This window comes from Protopterus annectens, chromosome 5.part0, assembly GCF_019279795.1.
Source record: "Protopterus annectens isolate FY-2018-M chromosome 5.part0, PAN1.0, whole genome shotgun sequence".
Taxonomy (NCBI): domain Eukaryota; kingdom Metazoa; phylum Chordata; order Ceratodontiformes; family Protopteridae; genus Protopterus; species Protopterus annectens.
In genome coordinates, this window is record NC_056735.1 from 482078698 (window position 1) to 482103348 (window position 24651).

Sequence of the window (24651 nt, forward strand, 5' to 3'; positions counted from 1 at the left end):
AGGTTTGGACAGGGATCCAACATCCAGGGAGGATGTATTAAGTGAGACCAAAGGAAGGGAAACCATACCTGATGAGGCCAACGGGGAGCAATGAGGATCACTTTGCTCTTCAACTGTAGTGCTCTCTGAAGAAATTTGGGGATGAGAGGTAGGGGAGTATAAGTGTAAAGCAGACCGGAGGGCCAAACATGAACTACAGCATCTTTTGGCGACTGCCCCTGAGGAAGGATCAGGGCAAAGAACCTGCTCCATTTGTTGTTGGAGAGGGATGCAAGTAGGTCGCAGCAAGGCTGACCCCATTAGTGGAAGATTATGTTTACCACTGATTGGAGACTACTTAAAGCATGAGGATGGTCCTGCTGAGCCTGTCTGCTAAAATGTTGGACTTACCCAGTATGTGCATTGCTACCAGGAAGTGGTTGGAAGAAATCGCCCATTGCCAAACCCTTAGTGCTTCTCAACAACGGGGGTAACATCTGGTTTCCCCTATTTGTTGATGAACCAGACTACTGACATGTTGTCTATTTGTATTGCAATAGTCCCTAGACAGAGAAAGCTCTGAAAGGCCTGCAATGTTAGAAGCACCGCTCTCATTTCTAGGACGTTAATATGCAGAGCAATCTCTTGTATTAACCACGTGCTTTGGACTGTCTCTCCCAAGAAATGACCCCCCTCCACCTCAACTGGGAGGTATCTGTGGTCAACATGGCACTGGGGGGAGGAAGGATAAATGGACTTCCTTGCTCGATTTCTTCGGAGTCCACCAAGGAAGAGAATTTCTGCACACTCGAGACAATTTTATGGGAAAGCTCAAGGGATAGCAATGAAAGGACCACTGCAATAGTCCATTAAAGAATTCTCATGTGTAAGTGAGCTGTGGAAATCAAAGTTCTAGTGGCAGCCGTTGATCCTAATGCTTTGAGAATCAATCTTGCCGGGGGCGTTGGAATGGAAAGGACCTGTCTGGCATGTGTTCTCAATGTAAGAATCTTGTTCTGAGGCAGAAAACTGTGTCTACACGAGCCCCTATGAAATCTATCACTTGGACTGGTTGCAGATACCTTTGAGAGCAGCTATTGATTTTGATGTGACAGTAAGCATCTTGAAGACCAATTGACCACATCCAGTCATCCTTCTGAAGAAGGGGCAGAATGGGCTATATCATGACCATCCAGAATCTGGAATTCTTTATGAATTGGATCAGATAAGTTAGATCCAAAATTGGTCTCAGGTCCCCTGTCTTTTTTGACACTTAAAAAAACCTTGAGTAAATTTCAGATCTTGTTTGGTCTGGTGGGTCCTCCTGGCTGACTCTTTTGTCTAGCAACTTTGCAATTCGCTGAGCTGCTAACTCCCTCTGACTGGATCGAACATTGGGGAGATTTTTCTTTGACTTTACTGGAATTTGGAAAATGGGAATTATAAAATAGTGTGTGTGTGTGTGTGTGTGTTTGTGTGTGGTGTACCTTTAAGAAGTGTTTCAAGGACAGCACATGCATATAAATAGCAAGCACGTGCTAGCTTCAGTGCCATTTTGAGAGTGCAGCCTAAGTAAGAATGTATGAATGCGATACCTAGTTTGTTTATAAGTTTATCCACGTTAAAATGATTAAGTCTCAATCCTGATGTGTTTGTACATAATAAAGTTGCTTGAACAGAACCTATAGATGTTAATCTGTTTTACCCTGACCAGATGAGCGATAGGAATGAAATATCCTCTGGATATGTTCCTTTTCACCCAAAGGTCATTTGTGATGGCTAGCCAGGTATCTTGGTGAAAGGACAGGCACCCTTGGCTTCTTCAAGATAAGAACAGTTAGGCAACCTTTTAGGAGCACTGGAAGGACCTGTCTGAGAAGGAATCCTGAGATCCTTGATTCTGTGGACCCCCTCTGCCATATTGACAGGGTCTACAGTTATAAATGTTTCCCCCATCTGCCTCTGGGGGAAAATTTGCCATGTGACTCCTGGAAAGGACCTTAAGACTTCTTGAGCCACATTTTCTTACCACCATGCTGGTTCCTAGAAAAGGGACTCTGTGGGGTACAAAAGCAGATTCCAATGGCAGATAAGGTCTTCCCATCCTGTTCACTCCAGGAGAGACTCTCTTTCACAGTTGGGCCAAACAATGATGATCCCTCAAAGGGGGCACTGATGAATGACACCTTAAAATGGTCAGAGAAGTCACATAACCACATACAGGTATGTCTCCTTATGGCTATGCCTAAATTGGCCACCCTTCATATACCCTATCTGGCATGCAAGATTAACCTCAAAGATGCTTTTGAGATGGACTGTAGGGTGGCCATTCTCGAGAAAAAAGGTTTTCTGTTCCTCTGCAGACAGGGACCCTGGGCAGGATGTATTGACTTCATGGGCTCCAAAACAGGTGGTCGGATCGGAGAAAAAGTAACAACAAAATGAAAATCAGGATGGTAGCTCATGGATCAGGTGGCGGATAGAGCTGGCAAAACCTCCATCTGGATCTGTGTCTTGAGGAATTTCCTCATCATCCTATCCACCTTTGCATCAGAAAGACTATGAGAGGACCTAATAGAAGAGGATGTGGATGGTGGTCTAGAGGACTTCTTAGGATTGTCCTGTAAGAAGGGGGTACTCAGACTCAGAAACACCGGTTCCATGGAGAACCTGGGAACACGGATCCAAGGAGATGGAGCCGTGGACTGTGTCGGATACGAAGACTTCAAATCCAACAATTTTGGAACATTTTTTGGCAGTTCTGAAGTAGATGTCTGTGAAGGAGTTTGGGCAGGAAAGCGCTTATGGTGCTTCCTGGGCTCCTTAGAATTTTGACACTGTGTTTAATCTCCTGAAGAAGTACCTGAGGAGGAAGAAAAAGCAAGGAGGAGACCTTTCAAAATCAGTTTGTTCCTCCAATCGCTTATGGCTCTAGCACTGAAGACCGTGGAAATAGCATAGAGTGTATCCAGATGTGCTAGGCCTAAGCGATCAACACACTCCCTGTGAACATCAGAATTTGGGATCTTACGCCCACAGCAAATGCATTTTTTGAATCCAGTTGGTTTATCTGCGACAACGGAAAAAAGGAAAATAGTACAAACTTTTTTTTTTTTTGTATTTTGCAGGTAAACAAAGGACAGAAAAGAAGGAAAAACCTACCAGCAATGGTAGTTAAGAAATATACCTGCAGGTATAAGGGAGAAAGGAAACTACCAACAATAGTATGCTAACTATTATATATATGGATTTACTTTGAAATAACAGAATACCAAAATCCCAAACTACAGAATCTCAAGACCACAATGTCAAAAGTCTTATTTCATAAATGCTGACAATATCGACACTCAAAATGCCGAAAGGAAGGTAATAGTTGTGCAGTATACTGTTAAATGGTACAAATCTCTTTAAGGTTACAGAGTTGTTTAGTAAAAGGTATGGTGTTAAGGTCAGAGGTAGTGTTCTGTTGGGTTTGTATGCAGCTGTATGAGGTTTGGAATATGCATTCTAGTTGTTGCAATGGAAGGGTAAGTGTGCTGTGTGGACCACACAGTATGCATAAAATATATTGATGTTTTAAGAGTTATTTTTTAGTGTTTGTGTAGATTTGCGGACATACAGAGTGGAACAGCATATTTACTGTCTTTTTCATGGTAGTACAGTTTCGGAGTTGATATATCTAATTAGCAGGGGGTGTGGGGGGGTGCAGGGGGGCTTGCCCCCCTGCTTAACGTAGAGAAGTAGATAGCTGTTTGTTTTTATTTTGTAGTAGTGTGGGGCAGGAAGGTTAGGATTTGCTTCTTTATTTTCGATATTTTGAGTCTCAGTGATATAAACATTTGGGCTACAGGGGTTTAGACATTGTGGTCTGGAGATTCTGTACTTCGGGATTTTGGTATTTCAATATTTGAAAGTAGATCTATATATATATATATATATATATATATATATATATATATATATATATATATATATATATATATAGATACAGTACATATATAAAGGATAAAGGTTAAGTAGACAAGGAAAATAATATCCTGATTTAAGTACAAACTACACTCACAACCCCAAAGGAGCTTGAGAAGTTGCAATTCCGACTGTCTTGATGAGCGACAAACAAGATTGAGGTATTGTACTGATCAGGGGCATTGTGGGTAAGACAGGAGCTCAAGATTCAGATCCTAGAGTCTTTAGAAAGTGGCCGAGTTGGATCTGAGGTTAAGGAACAAATGAAAATAGCAACAGATCTGTTTTTTTTTTTTTTTTCACTTTAACTTTATTTTCCTTTCCCCAGACTGCTTAGTGAATACTCATGCTCTCAGCTCGCAGACACTATCTCACATATTGATGTTGACATCATCACACACACCCCTGCATGTTGATGGCTCCACAGGAAATGCTGGTGATGCGTGATGATGTCAGCATACACATAAAAAATGAAAATAAACAGCAAAATGATATTGGGATTTAAAGGGGCCACCGGGAATTCATGGAACCCTATTATTCCAACCTCAAAAATGGTAAGTTCAGTATGGCTGAATGGTATGTCCTTTATGAATGGTGTCTGATGACTATCTTCTTTATCTTTTTATCTTTGCCTTGCAACCTGACAAAGTTCGTGTGTGTCATCTGATGAGTCACTTTCCAGAAGCTGGTAAAGCTTCTCTCATGCTTTCCTCTTTGCTTCTGCAACTGTTCTTTTAGCTTTTTTGTTGACCAACTAGCATTCCATCTTAACCAGGACTGCCCTTTCTGTCTCCCACTTCTTCCTGCACTCGTCATTTCTTTTGATAACATCTTTGACTTCTACTTTCCACCACTGTCTTTCCTTATGCAACTTACTTCCATTCCTGGCTCAGCAGTATATCAGTTATGTAGTTTTTATACATGTTGTTTTGAGATGCTGCCATTCTCTGACCCCACCCATTTCCTCTTCTTCTGTAGTTGGCAGCTCCCAGAGTATTTTCTCAAACTCCTGTCCTTTTGCATCAGTTAGCTTCCTGTTTTTCAGCTTAATCTCTATTAATTTTAGAGCCTTCTATGATCAATCCCTGTGGCTGATTGCAGTCACTAGTGGTTTATGGTAAAGGCCAACAGTTTCCCTGGGAATAACTTTGCAGTCTCTGATTCTACTCCAATGCCCTTTCCTTATTTGAAGGAAATCCACTTGAACTGCACATTGACCATTCTTGTACGTGACATTGTGAGTATCTCACTTGGTGAACCATATGCTCGCCATCATCAAGTCATTTGCCAAACAGAAGTCTAAAATGTCAATTCCTTTTCTATTTCTGTTGCCCTACCCATGAGTACTCTGGCAGTCCTCATATCCTGCTCTGGCTGTCCTAATATAAGCATTAAGTCCCCCATTTTCAGCACCAACTCATTTTATCCACTTTACCTAGCAGGTCCTGCAAATGCTGTCTGAATGCATTCTTTCCCTCGCCCTCACAACCCTGATGTGGGGTATACCTGAGATTATGAATACTGCCCAATCTTTACAACTGACTTTTAGGGCTTTGAGTCTGTCACTAACTGTATGACATTCCTACCTATCTTTGGAAATCTCCCTCTCACTGCAATTCCTACACCATTTCTAGTCTGTTCTGAGTGCAGTGAGATCATATTCTGATTTCAGGCACTCCTACTGTGTACAAAGAGAGCATCTGGGAAATAGAAAAAAAAAAAAAAAATTAAGCTTATTTCCTGCCTTTCTTGTTAAGTGGTACAGACTATTTGTAGGCTTCTGAGCCCGCAAGCCCTTCTGTGTTTGAGGGAAGCCTTCTAGCTTGTTTTTTTTTTTCTTGTAACTAGCCAGTTTTCTAGTTTCAGCACTCAAATCTGTTTCTTTGATCTCAGCACTTGTTCAGAAAAAAAAAAAAATTTCATCTGCTTTTACTGTACTTGTGTTTTTACCTACTTCTTTTACTTTTGCATCATCTTAAAATACTCAATTGTATTTATTACTGCTTGGTGTAACTCATTCTAAGCCTTTTGGTTTAAACACTTGGGCTTCGGACCAGTTAGTTGTTTTGCACTGAGAGGTTTGTGGTCTGCACTGTTGTGGCAGAACAGGTAGCTTACATCCTTCTAGGTTGAGAACTGCTGATTGAGGGCTCAGTGTCTGTTATTCTAAAAGTGTATTAATTCTGGTTTAAGCACTTGGGCTTTCAAGCCAGTTATTTTACATTAAGAGGGTTCGTGGTCTGCACTCTTGTGGGAGGAGAGGCTGGACTCTGCCCTTCTGAGCTGGGAATTTCTGGTTAAAGGCTTATAGTGCATGCATATCTGAACTGTTTCTTACTGAAGTTGGTGCGCCTTGTTTGCTGTGGCATAGACTGGATTCGGGCCTGCTGGATCTAGCTTTGTTTGTGTAACTTGAGCACTAATCCAGACATTCTCTAAAGTATTCAATGGTATTTATTACTGCTTGGTTGTAACTTGATTAAAGTGTAGCTATCATTCAAGTCTTTTGGATTAAGCACTTGGGCTTCAGACCAGTTGTTTTACATTAGGAAGGTTTGTGGCAAGCACTGTGGTGGCAGGACAGGTAGCTTTCATCCTTCTAAGTTGGGAACTGCTGATTGAGAGCCCAGTGTCCAAGTGTATTAGTTCTGGTTTAGGCACTTGGGCTTCAGGCCAGTTATTTTACATTAAGAAGGTTCGTGGACTGCACTCTTGTGGGAGAAGAGGCTGGACTCTGCCCTTCTGAGCTGGGAATTTTCTGGTTAAAGGTTTATAGTGCCTGAATATTTGAACTGTATCTTACTGAAATTGGTTCACCTTGTTTGCTCTATCATAGACTAGATCCAGGCCTACTGAATCTAGCTTTGTTTATATACTTGTTGTTTGTTTGCTTGTTATTTCCCTGGAAGCTAATTCACCTAATACGCAACTTCTCAGCGCTTCTGTGGATCACTAGTGATATCTGCATTGCTTACTGTACTTATTTCCTTGTTTCACTTGAAAGAAAGTTACTGTTTGTCGTTTTGCATTTAGTTACTTGTATCACATTGCACTCAAGTTACCTGGCACTTGCTCACTAAAGCAATTATATAAGTCAGCACTAAAAATTAAAAGCACTACACCCTCACTCCCCACTGGCCCTTGTTTTCAATTAAGGATTTCCCAATATTATTCTAGCATGTCCAAAGGTCAGTTGTCAATCTCCTCTCCGGTCCAGCTGGTGAATCTGGGAATCTTGAGGCAATGTTATAACTGCCTCATGTACACAGACAACCCTCTCCTCCTCCCACATAACACAAATACTTGCGAGAGATGCAGCTATTTAGCCAAACTGGAGGCTGAGCTCTCTCAACTCAGGACTGGCAAGACCAGACAGGAGGAGAAGGCAACTACACACACCACAAAACCAGCCTCACATAATGCTACCACTCCACTGAATCAAACACATAAACACACAAAGACATACTCGGAGGCTCTGAGTAAAAATTTACCTAAACAGCAGAGGCCTCCAAAGCAGACACCCAAACAACTGCTACCTCAAGACACCCCACAAGCAACACATAAACCACAAAAGCAGTGTGCAAAGCAGTCACAGCCCTTAAGGCCAAATACAACACCAAACATACTTGTCATAGGTGACTCCATAGTCAGACACACTGACGTCCCACTCACCAGGCTGAACAAGGAGAGGGTCACAGTAAGCTGCCTATCGGCCGCTAGAATCCGCCACATAACACAAGCACTCGGGTCACTCCACAGCAAGTACAAATATGACACAGTCATTGTCCATGCTGGTGTGAACGACCTGAGACGTACCTCCCTGGACTGCATGAAAAGAGACATAGAGGAGCTCTCTGATTATGTAGCCCAGGCAGGTATGACCCTAACCCTGAGCAGTATCCTTCCTTCACCAAGAATGATGCCACAATATAGAGACAAGATGATCAGCTTTAACAATTGGCGTAATGTCTGGTGTCATTCAAAGGGGATCCAGTGTCTGTCTGCCTGGGATGACATGCTTGACAAGCCACGCTGCTTCGCAAGGGACGGCTTGCACCTGTCACCCTGGGATTCCGGTTATTGGCTAAGGCTCTTGCCACCCCATAGTGCCTTTTTAGGCAAGGCTCAAATTCTAAACCTACCACCCTAGAAAACAAAAATGGGAAGAAATTGAGGGTAATGCTGCTCAATGCCAGAAGTCTAAATCTCAAAATGCACACTCGAGGCCCTTCTCAGTATGGAGAACATCGATGTCTGTGCTGTAACTGAAACCTGGTTCAAGGCTCCTGAGAGCACCCGGCACTATTAGGTTTTACCTCATATCATGCGTTCCGGCCCCAAAACCCGGACCACTCCACAAAAGGAGGGTGTATCCATATTCATAAAGGATACTCACACCTCCAGGTTGGTGGCAACGCATGAAGCTTCGGAAACCATCCAGGTGCAACTAACAATAGGCAAAACTGCTCTACAAATTGTAGCATGCTACAGGCCACCCTCTCAAACTCAGGAACCCCACACAGCCTTCCTGAAGACACTGGAGGGTATAAATGTATCTCCAAACACCATCATATTGGGTGACTTCAACTACCCGAATATAGACTGGGAACATTACTCAAGCCCTAACTTTCTAGCCCAATGGTTCCTGGAGTTCATAAATTCAAATGCCATGGAACAGCTAGTCACTGTTCCCACGAGAGGAGAAAATATACTAGATCTCATTGTCACAAACATGGGGACAAAATGCTCCACACGGAAGTATATCCCTCATTGGTGAGATCTGATCATAAACTAATCTCACTGGAAATCCACATCCCGCCCCCACCCCAAACAAAAAGACCATAGTGAAGAACTTCTCTAAAGCAAACTTCACACTACTCAAGACTGGTGTGGTATCCTTCAAGGCCCCTGAGTCAGAGGAAACCACAACCCAAGCTGCGGAAGCCCTTACAAATGCCTTCTATGAACACCTCCAGGACTGCATGGATCAGGCAATCCCAAATAAAACCAAGACTCTTTCCACAAAGGGCAAAGCGTCCAGTCTGGTGGACCCCAGCCATTAACAAACTTTACAATAAGAGGAGAAAGCTATTACATGATAGAACAAAATCCATAAAGGGAAGTCACCCCTGATCATTATTAGTAAAAATTACGAGCACTCATAAAATCAACTAAGGCCAATTTTGAGAGAAAAATTGCCATGGATTCAAAGGACAATCATAAGGCCTTTTTCAGCTATGTTAGGAACCTGGGTGGAAACTCACAGATATGCTCAGAATTAGTCCAAAATGATACAAAAATCACTGAACCCACAGACATTGCCAACATACTGGCAGACAGGTTCAGTGCAAACTTCACCCCCTCCCCTAAAGGAGAGATAACTATCCCAGCCGAGTGTAGCCTCCCGGACATCTCAAATGCGCAGGTGAAAGCTGCTCTCTCTAAAGCTAAAAACACAGCATCAATGGGACCGGATGGTGTCCCCGGCTGTGTGCTACGAGCTAAATGAGGAATTAAACCCGCACATAAGGCAGCTGTTTAATCTCAGCCTTACCACAGGATACGTGCCCAAGGAGTGGCGTACGGCAACTGTGGTCCCACTCCACAAAGGTGGCCTCTACGGACCCTGGTAATTACCGCCCCATAAGCTTAACAAGTCTAGTCTGCAAAGCTATGGAGAGGATCATAACGGAGCTCATAAACAAAGATATAGGGGACTTGCAGACATTGGACCCGACCCAGTTTGGCTTTGTCAAGGGAAGATCATGCCTTTTGAACTTGGTGGACTTCTTGAAATAGTCACCAAGGCCATTGATGAGGAAAGGCAGTCCATACAGCCTACCTTGACCTTGCAAAGGCTTTCGACACAATACCCCACTCGGGTATTGTAGAAAAACTTACCAGCTTAAATGTAAACCCATATGTCACAAGATGGGTTGCAAACTGGCTTAAGGACAGAACCCACAGGGTTAGAGTTGCTGGCGCTGTGTCAGACTCCAAGCCGGTCACAAGTGGTGTCCCACAGGGCTCGGTCCTTGGCCCCTATTGTTTGGCATCTACTTCTCAGAAGTACAGGCCAACATGGGAGGACTTTGGCTGACAAAGTTTGCAGATGACTGCAAACTGGGCCATAGTGGAAAGTGCATCGGACACTGATATCCTTCAGAAGGGACTCACGGAAACAGATAGCTGGTGCCAGAGCCGTGGCCTGAAGTTAAGCGCCAAAAAATGTATAGTCATACCCTTCGGGAAAAACAAGGTAACCCCAAGCTACCATATAGGTGGCAATCCACTAAGCACAGAAGAGGTTATCAGGGACCTGGGGACCCAGGTTGACAGTGGCCTTTCTTTTGACACTCACATTGCTAAAGTGGTTAGAAAGACCTTCTACATTGCCCACCTGATCATGAAGGGATTCACATCCAGATCTAGTGAGGTCATTGTTCCCCTGTACTCTTCACTTATCAGACCAATGATCGAGTACAATGCCCCATTCGGGATGTATCTCACCCGACATCTGCAGCAACTGGAGAGACCCCAAAAGTTCCTCACCAAAAGGATAAAGGGACTCCAAAATCTGTCATATGCTGCCAGATTGAAGAAACTCCAGCTCTATTCAGTCGCATACCGTCTGCTCAGAGGTGACATGTGCCTGACATACAAGGCCATGTCCAACCCGGAATTAATGGACATGCTCCACCTCAAAAATCCAAATCCACCAAAACCACTAGAGCAAGCGACTTAAACCTTAGCACGGATATAAATAGGACGTGCTGGAGGGATAGATTTATCACTCAGAGACTCCCTATGCTGTGGAATAAAATCCCGGTCCATGTGAGGCAGAGCACCTCGCTGACTCTGTTCAAGAGAAATCTAGACCTGTGGATGGGAGATCGTAGGTTTACCCCGGGAATCATCTCTGGGTCACTGCTGGACAGAGGCACAACAAACTAATGGGCACAGTATTTTTTCATATAAGGGGTGGCGTAAGCCACAATAATTTGGGCTAGGCTTATAAATGCCTTAGGGCAGATAGCCTAGTATAAACCTATGAACCTATGAACCTATAATAGTAAACTCTAGATCCCAAGCCAGGTGACATGGCTACTCTGTCCTTCCACCTTGTCTTATGGATACAATGGACGAACACTTTCCTCCTTGCTACTGTATTATCCATTTCCAAGCTGGTCTTGCCAGTGAACCCACATTCAGTATAGCAATCCTTAAGATTATTTTTAGCAAGTTGATTGGCTTTACATGGAGTTTTTGTTCACCAAGCTATCCCAGGTAACCCAGGCTGAGCAACTGGAAATTATCTGGCCAGTATATTATTGACCCAGAGCTGCTGGGCATTATGGCAGGGGGTTCCATTTACATTGTTGAAAGGGCTTGTTCACTGAATGCCCTTTCAGTGACATGTAAACACCAAACTACCAAAACTTCAAATGGCCACATAAGCAAATTTTTTTCCCAGGGGAAAAAAATCTCTTGGCCATCGTCGGAAATTTGCCCTTTCCTCCACTGTAGTGCAATCTCAGAGTTGGTATATTTGGTTAAGGGGGCTGTGGGGGGCACAGTCCCCCACACTGGGGGATGTGGGTGTGAATCCCCCACTTTGTAGGGTCTGAAAGTTTGTTTTCTTTGTGGTTGGCCAAGAGATTTTTTTCCCGGGAAAAAAAATTTGCTTATGTGGCTGCTCAAACTTTTGGTAGTTCAGTGTGTACATGTTGATGAAAGGGCATTCAATGAATAGCCCTTTCGACAATGTAATATAGATCCTATGAAAGGCACGCAGTGGGCAGTAGAGGTACACAGACCCTTTCCACCATTAGTATGGGTCCCTTGCATAGACTGGCCAGGTCCTCAATCCACTTAACACCAGCAAATCCTCATGCCGATGTTTGACACTAGTCAATGTGACCAACACCTAGAGCCAGCTTATACACAATTAAGTGTCTAGTCCTGATCTGTGTTTTCTTGTTTAGAGAATATGGCACACCATGATTAATGCTTAAAGCAGCCAGACCCTCCCTCCCCCCGCACCCATCAACAAGCTCTATCTAGAGTCTGCACTGCTTCCAATGACTATGTTCAATTTTTGGCTTAACAATGTTAGTTGTTGACATATCTCTCAAGTTCAACTGGAGAAGTTGGATGTGACCTTCCATTCTTGATGTGGAAACACCCAGCTTGTTTTCAGGAGCTGGGAGAAGCCCCACAGAGACACAAGGAGCACATGCAAATTCCATACAGACAGTGACTGAAGGTATCTGTGAGATGAAGACTTTAGCCATTATGCCAACCATGTTAAAAATTAGTAATTTGTTATAATGTTGTAACAGAAGCTAAATACAAAAATAATAAACATGAATGCTTATAAATGATTAGTGCAAACATATCACAGGGAGATAGCAATAAAAGGATAATAGTAAATTACCTGTATAATTCTGACTTCATTATCACCAAACAGTTCCTTAAAACTTTATGTGAAGTATGTCTAACCTTGAAAAGTCATGAGGAATAACGAGAACATCTGCCTTTGCTTCTGCATCCAAGGGAACAGGAGTCAAAAACACAAGAGGAGGCTTGAAGCTTATCGAGGGACACTTCACGGTACCAGTCAAATAAATCAATCTATATGGGTTAACTGAATCATTATCCAGAAACAGTGGTACTTCAGCAGTGTATGTGCCAGGTTGGGCTGGAAGGAAAATTGCATGATAAATAAAAATGAACACACAAGACATTGCTTCAAAAAGCCATAATGCTTTAGACATGCAGAAAATATGTTCATGTTTAATAATCTGCGACAGATTCATCTTGGAGAGATCAATACATTTTTTCTTTTTTAAACAGAAAGGAAATGCACAGGTGCCACTGGCCCAATTATAAACATCAGATTAAGAAAAACTATAGCTGTAGATTGTAGTAAATATGTTTCCCCATTCATAAACTCTTGATAAAACTAATAATGATGCTATGGGCCAGCCAGGCACTGTGCTTAAGAAATCAGACATTATCTTGATTCAGTAATATAACTGCACTAAAACAACAAGACAACAATACTAAAACTTAAGAGAAGTATACGGGCAATGGGTTTACTTACAATTAAAGTAATCCATCAAGAGAATTTCCTGTATGGAAGCCACAACCACAAAATGTTAATCTGCCATGTCAAGAACATACATAAGCTTTTAGCCTCCAGGGTTAATGTAATCATTTTTATTTCAGCACTTCTACCTGTGTCATTTAATTTATGTTTTCAGTTTGTCTACTGGGCAAACCAGACTAAGCTATAGACCCTTCTGGGGAGAAGAAAATAGATCACCCTCTAAAAACAACTAATACGAAAAAAAACAAACAATGCAATGTACCTGTTAAAGCTTGTAAGAAATGATACATGGTATGCAAAACACAACAGCATGGTTAAACAATAGCTTTACAAATTGCAAATGAAAAGTACGTGTGAATTAACAGCAGGTCTTTGAGAGAGAAATATTCTATCAGGTTGCTGTAACTTTTGGGTAATGTTATCTTTCTTCATCCCTTCATTTGAGCAGTTTTTTCCCCATTATTACTCAGGACGGTCCCAAGCCCGTCTGAAAAAGGAGGAGGGTTGGGCTTAGGGTTAGCAACCCCATCCCGTAAAAAAATAAATTGCTACAAAACCACCAACTACAGGAAACACAGACAATCTTGTCTTGGAAGAGGAGAGTTCTTCAAAAGGAAGATTTATGAAGTTTTGTGGCCAAAGCCGAAGGGACGCCACAAAGCAGAGTACCCTTCTCTCTACCAGGAAAATAAACATTGGCACATGGAATGTCAGGACCATGTATGAGCTAAGCAAGGCAGCCCAAGTGGCAGCAGAAATGAGAAATAACAACTTGAGTTTGTTGGGAATCAGCGAGACAAGGTGGACAGGGGCTGGTCAGTGTCGATTATCTACAGGAGAGTTGTTGCTTTATTCTGGACATGAGGACAGTGAAGCACTTCACTCCCAAGGGGTTGGTCTTATGTTGGCCAAACAGGCCCAGAGAGCCCTGATTGGATGGGAAGCACATGGCCCTAGGATCATCACAGCTTCATTCCGTACAAAGAAGAAGAAAATTGCAATGAATGTGGTCCAGTGCTACGCACCAACTAATGACAGTGAAGAGGAAGACAAAGATCAGTTTTATGAAAGACTGCAGCAGATCCTCGAGACCTACCCAGACAAAGACATTACTATCCTTATGGGTGATATAAATGCCAAGGTCGGATCCAGTAACATAGGATATGAGCAAATCATGGGTACACATTTCCCCACAAACAGATACACAAAAATACATGGGTCTCCCCTGACTATACAACAGAAAACCAGATAGATCACATATGCATCTGTAGAAAGTTTAGAAGAACATTACAAGATGTCAGAGTGAAAAGAGGGGCAGATGTAGCATCTGACCATCACTTGCTGGTGGCTAGACTGAAGCTAAAGCTTAAAAGAACCCAGGTTCAAGAGTCATCTAGGAGAATCAAATACAATGTTCATCTACTTGAAAGATTCTCAGACAAAAGAACAGTTCAACATTGCACTGAAGAACAAATTTGAAGTGCTACAAGAACTGGTTGAGGAGGGTGGAGTAAACAGCTCATGGCAGAATGTGAAAAAGGCTGTAGACTTAGCTTGTCAAGAGACACTGGAACCTAAAAAGTATCATCAGAAAGAGTGGATCACTGCAGAAACACTTGTAAAGATAGAAGACAGAAAGAGGAAGAAGGCAAAAGTAAATAACAGTAAAACTAGAGCTTCAAAGAGCAAGGCCCAAGAAGAATATGCAGATGCCCACAGAGAGGTCAAAAGATGCATTAAAATAGATAAGAACAATTATGTGGAACAGTTGGCAGTTGAGGCAGAACTGGCAGCTTACAGTGGTAACACAAAAATGTTGTATGATATCACCAAGCGACTTTCAGGAAAGTACAGTAAGCCAGAGAGACCTGTTAAAGATAAGCAAGGGAAAACCATCAATAGTATAGAACATCAACTGAAAAGGTGGGTGGAACACTTTGAAGAACTTCTAAACAGACCGTCACCTCTAAACCCTCCAATTATTGAGCCAGCCAATGAAGCTCTACCAATCAATTGTGAAAAGCCGAGCAAGGAGGAGATCAGGAAAGCCATCATCCAAATGAAAAATGGGAAAGCGGCAGGACCAGATAACATCTCGGCAGAGGCCCTTAAAGCAGACCTGAATACATCAGTGGAGATGTTGTATCCACTCTTTGAAAGAATCTGGGCAGAGGAAACTGTTCCTTCAGAATGGAAAGAGAGCCATCTCATTAAGCTTCCCAAGAAAGGGGACCTTAGCAAATGCGACAACTACAGAGGTATCAATCTTCTATCAGTTCCAGGAAAAGTTTTCAACCGTATCCTTTTGGAAAGGATAAAGGACATCACTGACAAAAAGCTGAGAGAAGAGCAGGCAGGCTTCATAAAAATAGATTGTGTACTGATCAAATTGCAACGCTCAGAATAATTGTGGAACAGTCAGTTGAATGGAACTCACCATTGTATATCAACTTTGTTGACTTTGAAAAGGCGTTTGATAGCGTGGACAGAGAGACACTGTGGAGCCTTCTGAAGCACTATGGTATACCAACGAAAATAGTAAATTTGGTAAAGAACTCATACAATGGTCTATCATGCAGGGTTATACATGGAGGGCAGCTCTCTGAAAGCTTTCAAGTAAAAACTGGAGTCAGGCAAGGATGCTTACTGTCACCATTCCTCTTCCTGTTAGTTATCGATTGGATTATGAAGAAATCTACTGCAGGACAAAAAAATGGGATCCAATGGACCCTATGGAATCAGCTGGAAGATCTGGACTATGCTGATGATCTCGCCCTCATCTCTCACAGCCAGCAGCAAATGCAAAACAAGACAAATTTGGTGGCAGTTACAGCACTAGAGGTGGGTCTTAACATTAACAATCTGAAGACAAAGATCCTTAAATTAAACTCCACAAATACTAACCCTATCACTCTGCAAGGGAAGCCACTGGAGGAAGTGCAGTCCTTTACCTACCTTGGCAGCATAATTGACAAGCAGGGCGGATCAGAAGCTGATGTCAGGGCAAGGATAGGAAAAGCAAGAGCAGCCTTCATACGGTTAAATAGGGTCTGGAAAACAAGAGAACTATCCTTGATCAACAAGATAAGGCTGTTTAACTCTAACGTGAAGTCAGTACTGCTGTATGGGGCAGAGACCGGGGGTTAAACAAGACCACCACTAAAAAACTTCAGACATTTACAAATAGCTGTCTCAGGAAGATTTTACGGATTCGATGGCCAGACACTATTAGCAACGCCACCCTTTTGGAAAGGACCAACCAACTTTCGATTGGGGAAGAAGTTAAGAGGAGGAGGTGGAGATGGATCGGGCATACTCTGCGCAAACCAGCAAACAATATTACAAGACAGGCGTTGCGCTGGAATCCTCAGGGGAAGAGAGGAAGAGGCCGCCCACGAAACACCTGGAGGCGAGACTTTGAGGCAGATGCTAAGCTTAGAGGCGACACATGGAACCAAATAGAACAGTTGGCCCAGGACAAGATTCGGTGGAGAGCTGTAGTTGGTGGCCCATACTCTGTCAAGGGTGACGGGCATAAGTAAGTAAGTAAGTATTACTCAGAGATCGGCTTAAGCTGACATTGACCATACAACCACATATTCAAAGCTAAGATCAGTATGAGGCATTATTTCTATTGCAGAAGGAGCTTATATTTTCCCTAAAAAAAGAAAGGCCTCCAATGACCATTTGCCTGTAAACTTTATATAAGTAAAGTATCATAACACAACCTCATAAATAAATATAGTAACAAACAGAAATGCACATGGAAATGAGGAATGTTAAAGTGTAAATATATTCCTTCATAGAGCTGACCCTTCAGTCACTACATCTGACCTTGATACTGCAGGAGATCTGCCACAAGGCCCTACTCCTACAGGTGTACTGAGATTTTGTCACTGTTAATAGCCCACGGTCACTACAGCTGACCTTGACACTGCAGGAGCTCTGTCAAAAGACCCAACTCCTACATGTTTACTGAGAATTTGGTCACTGTATAATAACCTGCTGTCACCACATCTAACCTTGATACTGCAGGAGCTCTGCCACAAGGCCCTACTCCTAGAAGTTTATTGAGAATTTTGCCATTGTCAAATAACCTGCGGTCACTACATCTGAACTCGATACTGCAGGAGCTCTGTCACAAGGCCTTACTCCTACAAGTTTATTGAGAATTTTGTCAGTGTATAATAGCTTGTGGTCACTACATTTGAACTTGATACTGCATGAACTCTGCCACAAGTCCTTACTCTGACAAGTTTATTGAGAATTTTGTCACTGTATAATAGCCTGTGGTCACTATATGTGACCACAATACTGCAGGAATTCTGCCACAAGGCCCTACTCCTACAAGTTTACTGAGAATTTTATCATTGTACAATAGCCTGCAGCACTAAATCTTACCTTGATACTGCAAGAGCTCTGCCACAAGGCCCTAACTCCAACAAATTTACTGAAAATGTTGTCATTATTTAATAGTCTGTGGTCACGACATCTGACCTTGACACTACAAGGCCCTACTCCTATAAGTTAACAGAGAATTTTGTCATTGTAAATATTAGCCTGCGGTCACTACATTTGATCTCAATACTGCAGGAGCTTTGCCACAAGGCCCTACTTGTACAAGTTTACTGACAATTTTGTCATTGCATAATGCAAGCACATTTAACATCGGGAAACTTGCTGTGTACTTACTTTAATCAGTCAAATACATGCCTGCTCTGAGAAATTCTCTGTGAAATAGTCCATGCACTCTAAAGACCTCTTACTAAATTGGCCACTCTCCCCTTTTTCTTGACCAGCAGACTATACACTGCATATTCCAGTTATGTAGCCTCATGAAATGACAGAAAACCTGTTGTACTTTGTATCTCTTTGTTAACTGATTTGTGCTGGTGAGAAGCTGATTTTAAAAATTTGACTTGAGGGTATAGATGGGAAGCCCACTATGCTTGTTTTTACTTTACTCCTGTACCCTACCCCCAATTTCCTATCACCCCTCTTACTCTAACATTATACTTCCTACGTACACATTTCACTTGTGACTCGTATTCCAAAACCCTCCCCAAATGACCTTACTACTTCCATACATACACTTTTTCCTACGTCCCTATCTCCATTTAATTTTTAGCCCCATTCCCAACTATCTTTCTCCCTCCCATACTGCTTTACATTATATCCATTCATAATCAGAACCCTTCCAAATAGTACCTATCTATCCCACATTATATATTTCACTTTTCCCCAAATAAACCTTCATTTCTTGTTATTTTGACTACATCATTAAACTCTAGCCTTTCATATCCCTCTATTCTTTACATTCCAGAGAAGATACCATGACAACCTAACTCTCTTTTTACAGAAAATACTTTTCTCCTTACCTATCTTCTACCAGCTTTCAGAATTCACCATCATTGAATCTCCTGCTGCCTTGCAGCTTGTTTCCATTTTCACTGCTACTTCCCCACTACCTGACATCTATAAAATACAGATTCATGTACTTAAAGATGGTTCTCTTTAGCTTATCCTCTATTCATCTCCTCCTATTGTGGCATCTTTCATCCTATCACTCAATAAAATTTCTCAACATCTCTCCAACTCTGTCCCAACTAGGTATCCATACTACCTCTTTTGACTCTCCACATATTGCACCAAACCGGTTTAATATTGCACCTCACCTTTAATCTAAATATAGACCAATTAACTCAACTTCAACTCAAACCAAAACAAAATTAAATGCAAGAATCCTCTTCAAAAACAAGTATGCATAATTCCCCAATATACTAAAATCCTTCCAGGAGGAAATATACACCATAATCCTGGCCCCATCTGTCAGAATGAATACAAACATAATTCTCTCCCATACACTGCTCTAACTCAACAGCAGCTAATCCACACTCCTGGTGGCCTATTTTTTCGGCAATAAATGTTAGAAACATAAGAAATATAACTGTTGAACTAAATGCCTGGATTACCTAATATAAGCCTAATGTTCTCGCTGTAACTGAAACTTGGCTTAAACCCAGCATAAACTACTCTGACGTTATACCTCTTGGCTATAATATCATCTGTAATGACCAAATAAAGAGAAAAGGTAGTGGTATTGCTTTACTATTTCCCACCACCTACCACATTTCCCCTTATAGCAAGGCAGTACCAAAATTCATTTCGGCAGAACTTCTTATTGCTTTCCTCAAAATAAACAATTATAAACAAATATGTATTACTGTCCTTTACATCTCTCCTGGACAATACAGTTATACTATACTGGAAGATATCAACACTGGATATCCATAACATTTCCAAATACTATTAGGTGATGTAAATGTCAATTGGTTGGACATAAACTCTAACTCTCCTACATCTAGCATGAACTCATATGGTTTCATACAACTAAATAGTAGCCCCACACATTACAGTAAGACATTCAATTTCCTATTAAACTTGATCCTGGTATCAGACCGTAGCAAATACACCAACACAGGCAATATGTCAGAATCTGTCAGTGATCATCTCCCAGTCTATATGACCAGACATCTCACACACCCAGTTAAACAGCATATTTATAAAATATCACACAACGTTCCAATCCAGAAATGTTCATTACTACACTATCATCTATTAAATGGAACTTCCTAAAAATCCAACCCTTACATGACACTGTAAATCTGTTCAATACAACTTTTCTAAATGTCATAAACAGTCCTGCACCTCCTTGAAGGCAGAAACTAAAAACAAATAATGCAAGTTGGCTATCAGAAAAGAGCAGAATGCTAACACAAGATAGAGAAAAAGCATGGAAAGAATGCCGAAAATATAAAACACCTCAATATCTTGCAAACTTCAGAATGCTTCACAATCATACATGAAGATAAAAACTATGCTATACTCACTTTCAGAATAATATTAAAAACAATCCTAAAACATTTTGGACATCCATTAAAGAAATCTTACATCCAGCAAAAATTCAACCCAAACCTCTCCCCCAATAACTCAACACATGAAACTGCAATACAGTTCAACTCTTATTTTAAAGATAGTATAGCATTTCTAACCAAGGATTCCTCAACATTTAATCTCAACCCTGTCCAACATTACAACACCCACGTTTACCTTCAAACTTGTGCCTAGATCCTAAATAAAGCTACTCAAACAAATTTAAACCATGCTCTTCTTCAGCTGATGACCTCCCAAGTGAGTATGTAAAATAGCAGCCAAAAGCATTGCCTATCCTGTCTCAGTCCTTATAAATAGATAAATCCAGGATTTCTATGTTCCCTCTCTCTCTGAAAAAAGTCACACATTACCCCTGTGCACAAATGAGGAAATTCAACAGACATTAATGAATTTAGATCTAAAGCAATCTTATCTTCCCTTGCCAAAATACGTGAAAAATGCATTCAAAAACAATTGCTAGACTATCTCCTGCAGGAAGCACTCCTAGCCCCTACAGAACATGGCTTCCATCCTTCCCATAGTACTAGCACAGCCCTTCTAACCTATATAGATAATGACAATAAAGCTAGAGATAATGGCAGACTAAGCTCTCCCTTATTTCTAGACTTATCAAAAGCCGATGACACAGTTTGTCACAGCAAATTTTATTTATTTATTTATTGATATTTGTTTACCAGGAAAGTCCACTGGGCCAGAAAAGCCCATTTTCAGTAAAGGCCAGAGCAGAAAAGCTCCAAGGTTACAAGAACACTAACATGACATTTCAAAAAGTTACAAAAAATTTAAAGAAAACAAAATCCAAAAAGTTTCATACAGAGGTCAACAGCTCCACGTTACAAGAACTCTTACATGTGGTTTCAAAATATCTTACAGTGAAATACAGAAGAAAGTTACATAAAGAAAGCATCAATAATTTGTATCATGTAAATAAAATAGGTAATTCCCAAAGGTGAAAGAAGGAATGAATTAGATAAAACATAGATATAGTACAGAAGATCACATCAAGGCATTAAAAGCAGAGAGGTTGAGCTGGGTATTGAAAGGTTTATTATGGATTATCAAGAAAAAAACAGTAATTAGAGCAAGGAGCTATAACAGATGCAAGTTTAGGTTTAAAAGGCAGAAATCAAGTAATGGCAGAAAGTGAATTTGAACAGTTACATGTCCAGTTGGAGAAGAGATGATTATACAGTGCAGTTTTGAAGTTAGAGAGGCTTTGTTCGATGTGAATACATGAGGGTTAAGTTATTCCATATTCTGGCAATGATCCAAGAGTATAGTAATTTACCTGTAGGTAAACTGGGTTTGTGAATTTGGAGCAAGTGTTGGTGTTCTGATTGCAGTGTCCTAGGTAGGCTGTAAGGGGCAAGTAAGGAGCTAAGGGCAGGGCAGTCCTGTGGTTTGTGAATAAATCTGTGTGTAGTAGAGAGATGAAGGAGTAATAGGTAATGGAGTAATTCCAGCCATTGAAGTTTCCTTAGGGAGAGACAGTGATGGGTAGAATGGCATCTACTTGTACAAATTTAGCAATCCTGTTGTAACAAGATTCTAGTTTTATTTTTAAGGAAGAATGCAGGTTGGTTAATAAAGGTGCATCATACTTTAAAGAGGGTAGCAAGTAAAAGAGAACTAATCATTGTTTAGTTGGTAATGAAAGAAACTTGTTATGTCTGTATAGTAATCCTAGTTTTTGTGTGTTTTATTAACATTAATTTGTATATGCAGCTCGAACTTTAGGTTTTCATAGATTATAACTCCTAACAATTTGATATTAGTTCTTCTACTTCAAATATCTTCACTAAATCTCTCCCAGTCCACCCTTCTGTGGTTCAAAAGCTATCTGTCCAATAGGTATCAGTCAGTAAAATGGCACTCCATGCTCTCTCCTTACCTCCCAGTCACCACTGGTGCACCATATGGCTCTATCCTTGGTCACCTCTTTTTTAACATTTTCTCCAACGGCCTCTACATCCACACAACAGACCAGCCTAATACAATAAGCAGATGATGATTCCCCTCTCATTTGCATATCTGACCTCCAAAAAATTAATCAAGAAGCTTTAAAAGTCACTGAAGAAATGGCTTTGTAACTACTCATGCACAAGCCAAAAAAGACCAAATTGCTACTTTTCCCCCCAAATCCCTCTCTCATCAAAAACAAAATTTAAAGTCTTCTCTTTTGATAAGTGACTTTGGTGGTTGTATTATCACAGAAAATTATTAGGGGTGGTAGTAGATGATAATTTTACATTCCATCTGCATATACAAAATCATTCATAAAAAACAGGGATTCTTTACAGAAACAATAACTTTCTCACTAATGCAATTAAAACTATGCTTGCCACTACCCCCCCCCCCCTTTGTGGTGCTCCTATATTTGTTAACCTCCAGGCATCACAAAAATTAAAACTCGAACAATGCTGTAACAAAGCTGCTTAATTTGCAGCAAATATCCCTTTCAGAACCCATCATTGCATAGCACTGAAAAGCCTAAGTGGTTAGAACTGCCTCATCAACTAACATATACACAGCTTTTTACCAGCTGTAAAATTATCCAGTATCCCACCTGCCCATCCAGCATTAAAAAACATTCTACACAACTATGTTCCCAGTTGCTCATTGTGATCCAGTGATAAAACAATCCTGATGGTCTATAAGCTTATCACATCTGCAGGACATTGTCTGTACTGGCACAAGGTTACTAAAGCCTACGACTCCTAACTTGTATCCATCAGGTCAATACCCTCCCTGCCATCTTTCAAAGCCACTCTGAAAGATTTTCTAGCTAAACTCTGGCTCTGTTCTTCCTTAAAACCAGGATAAACTACATCCCTAAATGTGAACAAGTACCTTTTCATTCCTTATACCTCCTTAATTAATTTGTGTAGAATATTTTTTTAGTGCTGGACAGGCAGATGGGATACTGGATAATTTTACATCTGGTAAGAAGCTGTGTATATGTTAGTTGATGAGGCAGTTCTAACCACTTAGGCTTTTCAGTGCTATGCAGTGATGGGTTCTGAAAGGGTTATTTGCTGCAAATTAAGCAGCTTTGTTACAGCATTGTTTGAGTTTTAATTTTTGTGATGCCTAGAGGTTAATAAGTATAGGGACACCACAAAGAAGTGTGTGTGTGTGTAGGGGGTGTAGTGGCAAGTGTAGTTTTAGTTGCATCAGTGGGAAAGTTTTTAGCACTGTAAAGAATCCCTAGTTTTTCATGAGAGATTTTGTATATGCAGGTGAAATATAAGATTATCTTACACTATCACCCCTAACAATTTTCTTTGATAATACAACCACCAAAGTCAGTTATCAAAAGAAAAGACTTTAAATTTTGTTTCAGATAAGAGAGGGATTTGGAGGAAAAAGTAGCAGTTTGGTCTTTTTTGGGTTGAGCGTGAGTTGTGAGTTATGAAGCCTTGTTTCACTTATGTCCTTACTTCTATCTAATTCTCTTCCCTGCCTTTCTCTCAAAATATACTATAAAGCTGTTTTCCCTCACTTCATATTGCAATTCTTGTTTGTATTAGACTAGTTTACATTTAATTTCTTTACTAATTGCCTAACATTTTTCTAAATATTAAATGATTGTCATATAACTTGTATCGATTCTTAACCAATGTTATCTTCTGTCTAAATTGTTATTATTTAAGCTGCAGATGTTTTTCTTTTATTTTTAAAGATTGTAAAATTATTATTCTTAAAATGTTTTGTAATAATTTGGAACGTTTCTCACCAGGCCTCCACTGAAAATGGGGTGCTACCCAGACTTTCCCGATAAACAAATGTCAATAAATTAATAAGTAAGTAAATAAATCTGAAATTTCTCACAAAGACCTTTCACTAAGGTGATCGGACTGACTCCAGTCTTCTATTTTATTTTGAGAAGAAGCACTTCAGTCAGTCATAATTTTCGGTACAGAATCTAAACCTCCAGTATAACATTTTGAGGGTGAAGGAATTTAAAGCATGCCATTCAGTGCTGCTCTTGAAAATCCTGTCCAGCTTGCACTGCCTAATAATTGTGGAAACACTCCTATGCTGTAACAACCATCCCTAAAAATCAAATACCAAAACTTGTATCATAAATTTTACCATTATAATCCATGTTTATAATGCACGCACTCACACCTAGGGCCAATGTAGAGTACTCTGGTATGAGTTGCAAATGAGACCTAATATCCTTTCACTTCTACAATGGGGGCATTCTCTCTATTTGTACATATTTGTAATATGCACTGTAATGGAATGAGGAATCTTACCAATTTCAAAATACAGACCTTCATCAGAACCTTAAAATTATGTAAGTGGAATGTACTTAAAGCCCTGTCACTTCATGCCATTGTGGCACTATTCAAAAAACATTTTAAAGTATTCTACATGAATGCGACCTTATAAGAACTAAAAGAGTTAAGGCCAACCTTGCACTTAAGCTAGTAAAAAAGTCACAAATGCTACAGGCAAAATCTGGAAAACATAGCTAAAAAATAAATCACAGACATTTAAGCAAAAGTTCAGATACTTTAAACAAAATAAAGCAAAAGGCAGGATAAGAGAACCTACTATACCAAGTTTCAAGACATGCACTAGTCCAATCTCAAACTATTCTAGGCCTCCATACATAAACTTTCAAACCTGGA

General features: G+C 40.7%; 1 protein-coding gene across 1 annotated transcript in view; it reads right to left on the minus strand.

Moving 5' to 3' along the window:
* The window catches only part of CFAP47 (cilia and flagella associated protein 47), a 7413452-nt gene that overhangs the window by 4745524 nt on the left and 2643277 nt on the right, over nt 1–24651 (minus strand). Inside the window, exon 24 of the mRNA XM_044071840.1 lies at nt 12448–12646. Within this exon, the coding sequence (XP_043927775.1) occupies nt 12448–12646 (199 nt within the window). The remainder of the gene's footprint in view (nt 1–12447; nt 12647–24651) is intronic.